This window comes from Hemitrygon akajei, unplaced genomic scaffold (assembly GCF_048418815.1).
Source record: "Hemitrygon akajei unplaced genomic scaffold, sHemAka1.3 Scf000035, whole genome shotgun sequence".
In the NCBI taxonomy this organism is placed as follows: Eukaryota; Metazoa; Chordata; class Chondrichthyes; order Myliobatiformes; family Dasyatidae; genus Hemitrygon; species Hemitrygon akajei.
In genome coordinates this window covers 530,701-542,742 of record NW_027331921.1, presented here as the reverse complement: position 1 = coordinate 542,742, position 12,042 = coordinate 530,701, and the positions used below count along the sequence as shown (strand labels likewise).

At 49.8% G+C, this 12,042-nt stretch overlaps 1 protein-coding gene across 1 annotated transcript in view; it reads left to right on the top strand.

Moving 5' to 3' along the window:
• The window catches only part of LOC140720040 (uncharacterized), a 28,653-nt gene extending 20,939 nt beyond the window's left edge, over positions 1-7,714 (top strand). Inside the window, exons 6-9 of the mRNA XM_073034940.1 lie at positions 719-1,090; positions 5,932-6,080; positions 6,521-6,582; positions 6,978-7,714. Coding sequence (XP_072891041.1) covers positions 719-1,090; positions 5,932-6,080; positions 6,521-6,582; positions 6,978-7,173 — 779 coding nt within the window. The 3' untranslated portion in view covers positions 7,174-7,714. The remainder of the gene's footprint in view (positions 1-718; positions 1,091-5,931; positions 6,081-6,520; positions 6,583-6,977) is intronic.
• The last annotated feature ends 4,328 nt before the right edge of the window (positions 7,715-12,042 follow it).

The window sequence follows — 12,042 nt, the reverse complement described above, 5'->3', positions numbered from 1 at the left end:
ATGGACACCCCCTCTCACTGTGACACCGACACTCCCTTTACTGTGACACCGACACTCCCTTTACTGTGACACCGCTACTTCCCTGAACGTGACACCGAGACTACAAACAGTGACACCGAGACTGCGAACAGTGACACCAAAGCGACACTCCCCTCACTGTGACACCGAAGTACCTCTCGCCATGACACTTACATGCAACTCACCGTGACACCATCAAGCCCACACCATTACACCGACACTCCCTCTCACCGTGACACTTACACAACCCACACCGCAACACTGATACTCCCCTCACAGTGACACCACCACACCCCTCACCGTGTCACCGACGCTCTCCTCACTGTGGCACCGGCACAAACCTCTCCGTGACAGTGATGCAACCTTTTGCGTGAAATCAGCACTCCCCACATCGTGACATCGACAGGCTCCTCACTGTGACACAAACAGACATATCACTGTGACACTCACACACCCCTCACTGTGACACTCACACATCACTCACTGTGACACAAACAGACATATCACTGTGATACTCGCACACCCCTCACTGTGACACAGAAACATACCTCAGTGTGAAACCGACACTCCACACACCGTGACATCGACACTCCTCAGACCTCGTCACAGACAGACTTCTCACTGTGACACAGACACTCCCCTCATCTGACACAGACTCACCTCACACCGTTTCACTGACACCCTTTACTATCACTCTCAGTATTACAGACTCGTCAGTCACTGATCACCTCCGAGCGAAACTCCCGGAGACTTTGGGAACAACATCAGGAGATGAACAGGACACAGCGCCAATGTCAACAGCAAGTCCATGAGTTGAACTCCACCCTTGAATCCAGGACATCTGAGAACTCCCTCCTGGATCTCTCTCAGAGAACCTGTCTGAATAATCTTTCCGCTATGAACAACAATCTCACTATCCTCGAAAACAACATTTCCGTCCTCAACTCGGATCTCTCGGAGCTGAATCGAACGCACAGCGATCTCCGTCATCAGTTCAATCAGCTCGAAATGAATTACAGAAACATCACCGAAAACAAAGCTCAGATTTGCCAATACCTCACCAGGAGAACAGGTGAGACGACATCCCCCGTTTCAACTGCTCAATATAACAGGGGGTGAGGAGGGAAGATGTGGAGAGTTTCACTACATCACTTAGCCCGGGAGTATGTGATGGGACAGTGTGGAGGGAGATTGACTCTGTGTCTGACACCGGGAGTGTGTGATTGGACGGTCTGGAGGGAGATTCACTCTGTGTCTGACCCCGGATGTGTGTGATGGTACGGTGTGGAGGGAGTTTCACTCTGTGTCTGACCCCGGGAGTGTGTGATGGGACGGTGTGGAGGGAGTTTCACTCTGTATTTGACCCTGGAAAATGTGATGGGACGGTGTGGAAGGAGAGACATCTAGTGTCTGAGCCCGGGGGTGTGTTATGGGGAAGCACTATGTTTAGTAGAAGAAGGAAAAACCATGAAGGAGGTGATAGGGAACTGGAGGAGGAGGAAGAGTGAAACTGGGATGCGGGAAGGGAAGGGGAGGGAATTACTGGAAGGTGGAGAATTTAGGGGAGATTCGTTCTGTGTCTGACCCTGGAAAGTGTGAGGGGACGTTGTGCAAACAGCGACACCCACTGTCTGATGGCGGGATTGTCAGATTCGGCTGGTCGGGTACTGTATTGCATCACTTTGCGTCTGACCCTGACAGTGTGAAGAGATGATGCATCACGAGCTTCTCTCTGCGTTTGACCTCTCTGTGATTGCTCGGAAGAAGCGGGTTTTGCTCTCTGTTTGACCACTTGAATGAGTGACGTGACTGTGTGGAGTGAGCTTCGCTCCACGTCTGATCCCAAAAGAATGTGACAGGACGATGTGGAGGGAGTTTCTCATCGACCCCGGGTGTGTGTGATGGAACGATGTCGATGAAGATTCACTCTGTGTCTGACCCCTCGAGTTTGTGATTGGACGGTGGGGAGGGAGATTAACTCAGCGTCTGTCCCCGGGAGTATGTGATGGGACAGTGTGGAGGGAGATTAACTCTGTGTCTGACCCCGGGATTGTGTGATGGGACTGTGTGGAGAGATTTTCACTCTGTGTTTGACACTGGAAAATGTGATGGGACCGTGTGATATGATCGGCATCTAGTGTCTGAACCCGGGAGTGTGTTATAGGACGGTGTAGAGGGAGCTTAAGCACAAAATACTCTGCAGATGTGAAACAGGTAAGAAAGAAGATCAAGATCAGAGTTATGGGAAGCAGCGAGGGGATAGGCAGGAAAGGTAAATAAGCCTCCCCTATGGATGTTGCGGTGTTAGGAGATCAAGTCACATGAAGCAAGGTTAGCTGAGCTGGGACTTTTTTCTTTGGAGCGTAGAAGAATGAGAGGAGACTTGATAGAGGTCTGCAAGATTATGAGAGGCATAAATAGGGTGGATAGTCAGTACCTGTTTCCCAGGGCGCCAATAGGCTAAAACATTCGGGGTATTTAAGAGCCTTTTGGACAAGCACATGGATGAAAGAAAAATGGAGGGTTATGGGGTAGTGTGGGTTTAATCTTTTAGTTTAGTCTTTTTTAAAATATTATATTGGTCGGCACAACATGGAAGGCTGAAGAGCCTGCATTGTGCTGTTGTGTTCTACGGTTCTAAGGAATGTAATGGAAAAGCACTATGGACAGTAGAAGGAAGCAGAACCATGAGGGATTTGATAGGGAGCTGGAGGAGGAGGAAACATAGAAACACAGAAAATAGGTGCAGGATTACGCCATTCGGCCCCTCGAGCCAGCACCGCCATTCAGTATCATCATGGCTGATCATCCAACTCAGAACCCTGTACCTGCTTTCTCTCCATACCCCCTGATCCCTTTAGCCAAAAGGGCCATACTTAACTTCCTCTTAAATATAGCCAATGAACCGGTCTGAACTGTTTCTTGTGGCAGAGAATTCCACAGATTCACCACTCTCTGTGTGAAGAAGCTTTTCCTCATCTCGGTCCTGACAGGCTTTGCCCTTTGACCCCTCGTACTGGACTTCCCCAACATCGGATACAATCTTCCGGCATCTATCCTGTCCAATCCCTTTCGAATTTTATATGGTTCAATAAGACCCCCCCCCCCCCCCGCTAATCTTCTGAATTCCAGTGATTAAAACTGTAATGTGGGAAGGGAGGGGAAGGGAATTACTGGAATTTGGAAAATTCAAGGGAGTTTCGTTCTGTGTCTGAACCTGGAAAGTGAGAAGCGACGGTAGGCAAACAGCGACACCTAATGTCTGATACCGGGACTGCGTGATGCGGCCGGTCGGATACTGTAATACTTCAATTTGCGTCTGATCCTGACTGTTTGATGAGATGATGCATCAGTTGCTTCTCTCTGCGTTTGACCTCTCTGTGATAGCTTGTAAAAGCGGGTTTTGCTCTCCGTTTGACTACTAGAATGAGTGACGTGACTGTGTGGAGTGAGATTCTCTCCACGTCTGATCCCAAAAGAATGTGATAGGAAGTTGTGGAGAGAGTTTCACATTGACACCGGATGTGTGTGATGGGACGGTGTGGAGGGAGATTCACTGGGTGTCTGAACCAGGGAGTGCGTGATGGGACGGTGTGGAGGGACATTCACTCTCTGTCTGACCCCTGGTGTGTGTGATGGGACGGTGTGGAGGGAGATTTACTCTGTGTCTGACCTCTTGAGTTTGTGATCGGACGGTGCAGAGGAAGATTCATTCTGTGTCTGACCCCGGGAGTGTGTGATGGGGCGGTGTGGAGGGACATTCACTCTGTGTCTGACCACGGGAGTGTGTGATGGGACGGAGTTGAGGGAGATACACTGTGTGTCTGACCCCGGGAGTGTGTGATGGGACGGTGTGGATGGAGATTCACTCTGTGTTTGATACTGGAAAATGTGATGGGACCGTGTGGAATGAGCAATATCTAGTGTCTGAGCCCGGGAGTGTGTTAGAGGACGGTGTGGAGGGAGCTTAAACACAAAGTACTCTGCAGATGCTGCATTCAATGCAACACGCACAACACGGTTGATGAACTTAGCAGGTCGGGCAGCTTCCGTGGAAAGGAACAGTCAACGTTTTATGACCGTGACCCTTCGTCAGGACTGAGTGGTGGGGCAGGGGCTCTATAGAGAACCTGGGGGAAGGGTGGGAAGGATAAAGATGGTAGGTGCTAGATGAGAAAAAAGTAAGAGGGAAGATGAAGACGAGGGTTATGGGAAACAGCAAAGGGATAGGCAGGAGAGGTAAAGAAGCCTCCCCTGTAGATGTTGCCTGATGTGGAGATCAAGTCGTATGAGGCAAGGGTAGCAGAGCTGGGACTTTTCTCTTTGGAGCGTAGAAGAATGAGAGGGGACTTGATAGAGGTCTACAAGATTATGAGAGGCATAGATATGGTGGCTAGTCAGTACCTGTTTCCCAGGGCACCAATAGCAAACAACAGAGGGCACATGTAAAAAGTAAGGGAGGGACGTTTAGTGGAGACCACAGGGGTATGATTTTTTACTCAGAGGGTTTGTGAGCGCCTGGAATAACTTGCCAGCGATGGTGGTGGAGGCTAAAACATTTGGGGCATTTAAAAGCCTCTTGGACAGGCACATGTTTGATAGAGAAATGGAGGATTACTGGGTAGTGTGGGTTTAGTACATTGTTTTAAGGATTATATGGGACGGCACAACATGGAGGGTTGAAGGGCCTGCATTGTGCAGTTGTGGTCTATGGTTCTAACGAATGTATGGGGAAAGCTCTATGTGTAGTAGAAGGAGGCGGAACCATGATGGAGGTGATAGGGAGCTGGAGGAGGAGGAAGAGTGAAACTGGGATGCGGGAAGGGAAGGGGAGGGAATTACTGGAAGGTGGAGAATTCAGGGGAGCTTCGTTCTGTGTCTGAACTTGGAAAGTGTGAAGGGATGTTGTGCAAACAGCGACACCTACTGTCTGATGCCGGGATTGTCAGATTCGGCTGGTCGGGTACTGTATTACATCACTTTGCGTCTGACCCTGACTGCGTGAAGAGATGATGCATCAGGAGCTTCTCTCTGCGTTTGACCTCCCTGTGATTGCTCGGAAGAAGCGGGTTTTGCTCTCTGTTTGACTACTAGAATGAGTGACGTGACTGTGCGGAGTGAGCTTCGCTCCACGTCTGATCCCAAAAGAATGTGATAGATCGATGTGGAGGGAGCTTCACATCGACACCGGAGTGTGTGATGAAACGGTGTGGCGGGAGATTCAGTATGTGTCTAAACCGGTAAGTGTGTGATGGGACGGCGTGCTGGGAGATTCACTCTGTGTCTGACCGCGGGAGTATCTGAAGCGACGGTGTGGAGGGAGATTCACCCTGTGCCTGAGACAGGGTATGTGTGATGGGATGGTGTGGTGGGAGATTCACTCTGTGCCTGAACCCGGGAGTGTGTGATGGACGGTGTGGAGGGAGATTCACTCCGTGTCCGACCGCGGGAGTGTGTGATAGGACGTTGTGGAGGGAGCTTCACTGTGTGTCTGACCTCAGGAGTGTGTGATGGAACAGTGTGGAGGGAGCTTCACTCTGTGACTGAACACGGGATTGTGTGATGGGATGGTGCTGAGGGAGATTCACTCTGTGTCTGACCCCGGGAGTGTGTGATGGGACGGTGTGGAGGGAGATTCACTCTGTGTCTGACCCCGGGATTGTGTGATGGGACGGTGTGAAGGGAGATTCCCTCTGTGTCCGACCCCGGGAGTGTGTGATGGGACGGTGTGGAGGCAGATTCATTCTGTGTCTGACCTCAGGAGTGTGTGATGGAACAGTGTGGAGGGAGCTTCACTCTGTGACTGAACACGGGAGTGTGTGATGGGATGGTGTTGATGGAGGTGAACTTTTTCTGATCCCAGTTGATGCAGCGGGATTTATGGAGGGAGATTCATGATTTCTTTATCCTTAGTTGCAGAGCAAACGTGTCCCCAGATCTGGATGAAATATGAAGACCGGTGTTATTTCATATCCAAGACCGCAAATACTTATGATGGAGCGAGGCAACAATGTTCAGAACTTGATTCAGGGCTCCTCGAAATAAATTCAAACAAGGAAAAGGTATGTCTTACCGTGAGAAGAGATATCAATAATCAGGAGATCCCGGGATGAGACACACAGTGATTCTCCCTCCACACAATCCTACCCCCCCCCCCCCCACACTCCTGGGAAGATCCTTCCACACTGGCCCGTCGCACACTACCGGGGTCAGACAGAGAGTGAATTCCCCTCCACTCTGTCATATCACATACTCCCGGGATCCAACACATTGTGAATCTCTCTCTACACCATCCCATCACACTCTCCCGGGGTAAGGCACAGAGTGAATCTCCCTCCGCACCGTCCCATCACACACTCCCGGGGTCAGACTCAGACTGAAGCTCACTCCACACTCCCGAGCTCAGTCAATGGGTGTTTCCCTCTCTGTACCGTCCCTTCACAAGAATATGCATTGAGAGAGTCCGGTTCTAAACATTAACTGATGTGATTTCATTTCACAGAATTTTTTTTCTAATGCTGTCTATCAATCTGTATCATACTGGATCGGAAAATGCGCGGACAGGTGAGGTTTGGACTGTAGCAGCTCTGTGGTGTGGGAGTGGGTCAGTGGGATTATTTTGGAGACTGAAACTAGGTCGTGGGGAGAGAGTTGGCAGTGGGATTAGTTTGAGTTCTGACACAGATCTGTGGGGACAGAGGGAGTCAGTGAGATCAGTTTGGAGGAAGAATCCGTGTTGTGGGGAGAGTGGAACAGTGGGATTAGTTTGATGACTGACAGAGGGTTGTCCACAGAGTGTGAGGAAGTGGATTTATTTAGCGCGGTATCATGGCATTAGTTCCGAGGCTGACAGGGGGCTGTGGGGAGAGCGCAGATTAGTGGGATTAGTTTGCCGACGGCTCCGGTTGTCTGCTGGAGCTGTTTTGTCTCTATTGAAATTGTCTAAACCTCTTTGATAGGAATGTGGCCTCTGAACTTCTGTACAAGATGTCCCATGGATCGACCAGCTGCAGTAACTGCGGCATGTACGGGAGTTATAACTGCAAATGGAAACACAGATTCATCTGCGAGAAATCGGCACATTTATCCCCGGATATTCCTGAAGAGATCCGAGGTTTCTGTCAACAGCCCATAGGGCCGACTTCAATCAACTGACGACACCTCACTTCTCCCCATTCAATCTACCCAACTCTCAAACCCTTTCTACATCTCCCCCTTTCCACTGATTTTCTCTTTTTACCCTTCTTCTCTCTAACTCACTCCCTTTCCACCCCTCCTGTCCCCGTCGGACCCCAGACTCTGCCTCTCCTCTCTCGGTTCTCTCCACACACTCTCACCTCAATTCTGTGCACTCTGTCTCACAACTCCCCAACCCAGGGGAAAAAGACTGTGCACATTCACCCTATCTGTGCCCCTCCGCGCTTCATACCCACGCTCCAAGGAATATAGAGACATCCTTCTTGTCTTCTCTCCATGACTCAGAGCCTCGAGCCCCGGCAACATCCTCATTTATCTCCCCCCGAACTCTTTCCACCTCAGTGGCATCTTTCCTACAGGAGGGCGACCGGAACTGAACACCGCCCTCCAAGCGCGGCCGCAGTGACGCCTTCTACAACTTCAACGTGAGCTCAGCACGCTGCAAAGATGTAAAATTAACATAAATTGGGAAATTAATAAATACTGCATAAAGGTGAATACCGAGGGAGTGCTTAAGTGTTCAGAGAGCTTTCGCAATCTGATGGCGGAGGGGAAGCAACTGCTTGTAAATTGTTGAGTTTTCAGACGCCTGTGCCCCCTCCCCGATGGTACCGATGAGCACAGGGCTTTTTCCGGCTGGAGTCCGGGGAATTTCACCGGCATTTCCTTGGTGATGTATGTGGTCTTCCCGAGATATTCCTTATTGAACATGTTCTCAGTGGAGGGGAGGGTTGCTAACAGGCAATAATTGGCAGTCTGAGCCTTCAAGGGAAAGTGACAGCGAAACACACTCCGGGGAATGGACGTGCTGAAACCTGGATGTTCAGTCGGGAACATGGCACCTTCTTCGTGTTTGAATGAATGAACTATGTCTAACCAGATGGATTCAACATTCTGCTCCCTAGCTCTTATCGTATATTGTCTCTCACTGTCTCTCTGATCTCATCCTTAATTAAGAGCGCTAATCCACCTCCTAGACCTTCCTGCTTATCTTTCGGTATTACCTGATGTCGTTGGATACTGAACTCCCAATCCTCTTCAGCCTGCAACCACGTCTCTATAATGGCCACTAAATCATTCCCATTTGTACTAATTTGTACAAGTTCACCGACCTTATTTGGAAAACTACGGACATTCAGATAAAGTGACTTTACACTCATTGTGCCTTTAAAATCTTGTCATGTTTCTCTCTTTACACTTGAATTTTCTTCGCTTCAATTTACTCCACACTTACTTTTTGCTTTTTATACCTTTCATGTTTCTATCACAATGGAATGAAGGGAATGACAGACGCATGAGAGAGGAGCTTGCCCAGGTGGATTGGAGGAGGTTACTGGGGGCGATCACGGCAGAGCAGCGTTGGGTGGAGTTTCTGGGAACAGTTCACAAGGCGCAGGATAGATATGCCCCAGAGATAGAGAAGTTCTAATATGGCATCCGCGGCTGACGAGAGAAATTAAGGACTACATTAAAGTCAAGGGAAGGGCATGTAAGTTAGCAACAGTGAGTGTGAAGTTGGATGATGAAGTCGATTTCAAAATCAGCCTTACCTGGCTGAGAAAATATCAGTCTCTGTTACTAAGTATCAGGTTGGGGTCCTTTGAGAGGAATCAGAAAATAAGTGAACCTCAGCATAGCGTCTGTGAGTGTGCATCTTGCCGGACAAGCCTGTTAGAGTTCTCAGAGGGAGTAACAAACCGAGTGGACACAGGAAAGACAGTGGATGTCACTGTGAGTGTCCGTGAGAGTGACCCTTGCTGGACAAGGCTGTTAGATTTCTCAGAGGGAGTAACAAACCGAGTGGACACAGGCGGGGCAGTGGATGTCACTGTGAGTGTCCGTGAGAGTGACTCTTGCCGGACAAGGCTGTTAGAGTTCCCAGAGGGAGTAACAAACCGAGTGAACACAGGAGAGGCAGTCTATGTCACTGTGAGTATCTGTGAGTGTGCATCTTGCCGGACAAGACTGTTAAAGTTCTCAGAGAGAGTAACAAACCGAGTGGACACAGAGAGGCTGTGGATATCACTGTGAGTGTCTGTGAGTGTGAATCTTGCCGGACAAGCTTGTTAGAGTTCTCAGAGGGAGTAACAAACCGAGTGGACACAGAGAGGCTGTGGATGTCACTGTGAGTGTCTGTGAGTGTGAATCTTGCCGGACAAGCCTGTTAGAGTTCTCAGAGGGAGTAACAAACCGAGTGGACACAGAGAGGCAGTGGATGTCACTGTGAGTGTCTGTGAGTGTGAATCTTGCCGGACAAGCCTGTTAGAGTTCTCAGAGGGAGTAACAAACCGAGTGGACACAGAGAGGCAGTGGATGTCACTGTGAGTGTCTGTGAGAGTGAATCTTGCCGGACAAGCCTGTTAGAGTTCTCAGAGGGAGTAACAAACCGAGTGGACACAGGAGTGGCAGTGGATGTCACTGTGAGTGCGAATCTTGCCGGACAAGCCTGTTAGAGTTCTCAGAGGGTGTAACACACCGAGTGGACACAGGGGAGACAGTGGATGTCACTGTGAGTGTCTGTCAGTGTGAATCTTGCCGGACAAGCCTGTTAGAGTTCTCAGAGGGAGTAACAAACCGAGTGGACACAGGAGAGGCTGTGGATGTCACTGTGAGTGTCTGTGAGTGTGAATCTTGCCGGACAAGCCTGTTAGAGTTCTCAGAGGAAGTAACAAACCGAGTGGACACAGAGAGGCTGTGGATGTCACTGTGAGTGTCTGTGAGTGTGAATCTTGCCGGACAAGCCTGTTAGAGTTCTCAGAGGGAGTAACAAACCGAGTGGACACAGAGAGGCAGTGGATGTCACTGTGAGTGTCTGTGAGAGTGAATCTTGCCGGACAAGCCTGTTAGAGTTCTCAGAGGGAGTAACAAACCGAGTGGACACAGGAGTGGCAGTGGATGTCACTGTGAGTGCGAATCTTGCCGGACAAGCCTGTTAGAGTTCTCAGAGGGTGTAACACACCGAGTGGACACAGGGGAGACAGTGGATGTCACTGTGAGTGTCTGTCAGTGTGAATCTTGCCGGACAAGCCTGTTAGAGTTCTCAGAGGGAGTAACAAACCGAGTGGACACAGGAGTGGCAGTGGATGTCACTGTGAGTGCGAATCTTGCCGGACAAGCCTGTTAGAGTTCTCAGAGGGAGTAACAAACCGAGTGGACACAGGAGTGGCAGTGGATGTCACTGTGAGTGCGAATCTTGCCGGACAAGCCTGTTAGAGTTCTCAGAGGGTGTAACACACCGAGTGGACACAGGGGAGACAGTGGATGTCACTGTGAGTGTCTGTCAGTGTGAATCTTGCCGGACAAGCCTGTTAGAGTTCTCAGAGGGAGTAACAAACCGAGTGGACACAGGAGTGGCAGTGGATGTCACTGTGAGTGTCTGTCAGTGTGAATCTTGCCGGACAAGCCTGTTAGAGTTCTCAGAGGGAGTAACAAACCGAGTGGACACAGGAGTGGCAGTGGATGTCACTGTGAGTGTCTGTCAGTGTGAATCTTGCCGGACAAGCCTGTTAGAGTTCTCAGAGGGAGTAACAAACCGAGTGGACAAAGGATAGACAGTGGATGTCATTGTGAGTGTCTGTGAGTGTGATTCTTGCCGGACAAGCCTGTTAGAGTTCTCAGAGGGAGTAACACACCGAGTGGACACAGGGGAGACAGTGGATGTCACTGTGAGTGTCTGTCAGTGTGAATCTTGCCGGACAAGCCTGTTGGAGTTCTCAGAGGGAGTAACAAACCGAGTGGACACAGGAGAGGCAGTGGATGTCACTGTGAGTGTCTGTGAGTGTGAATCTTGCCGGACAAGCCTGTTGGAGGTCTCAGAGGGAGTAACAAACCGAGTGGACACAGAGAGGCTGTGGATGTCACTGTGAGTGTCTGTGAGTGTGAATCTTGCCGGACAAGCCTGTTGGAGTTCTCAGAGGGAGTAACAAACCGAGTGGACACAGGAGAGGCAGTGGATGTCACTGTGAGTGTCTGTGAGTGTGAATCTTGCCGGACAAGCCTGTTAGAGGTCTCAGAGGGAGTAACAAACCGAGTGGACACAGAGAGGCTGTGGATGTCACTGTGAGTGTCTGTGAGTGTGAATCTTGCCGGACAAGCCTGTTGGAGTTCTCAGAGGGAGTAACAAACCGAGTGGACACAGAGAGGCTGTGGATGTCACTGTGAGTGTCTGTGAGTGTGAATCTTGCCGGTCTAGCCTGTTGGAGTTCTCAGAGGGAGTAACAAACCGAGTGGACACAGGAGAGGCAGTGGATGTCACTTCCTTGCATTTTCAGATTGCATTTGTCAAGGCACCACACATGATGCAGCTTATGTTAAATCCGATGGCGTTACAGGAGAGATTCTGGCATGGATCGCGGAATGGCTGACAGGCAGGAGGCAGTGAGTGGCAATAAAAGGTTTCTTTTCTGATTGGCTGCCGGTATCGAGTGCGGTTCCTCAGTGGTCAGAATTGGGATCGTCACTTTCACTTTGTTTGTCAATGATATGAAATATGGAATTGATGACTCTGTGGTAAAGTTTGGGGATGCCGGAAAAGTAGGTGGAGGGGTATGTCGAGCTGAGGAACTAATGCGATTACAGCTGGACACAGGCAAATTGGACGATTGGACAAAAATGGCAGGTGAAATGTAACGTTGGGAAACGTATGGTAATGCATTTTGGTTAAAGAACAACAGGTCGGACAGTTATCAGACGGGATTAAGTTTCAAATCTCCTGGGTGCAAACGGACTTAGGAGTCGTCGTGTAAGGCTCCCAGAATGTTTATTTACAGTTTGGGTGTGTGGTAAAGAAGGCAAACGCAATGTTACCATTTATGTGAAGTGGAATGG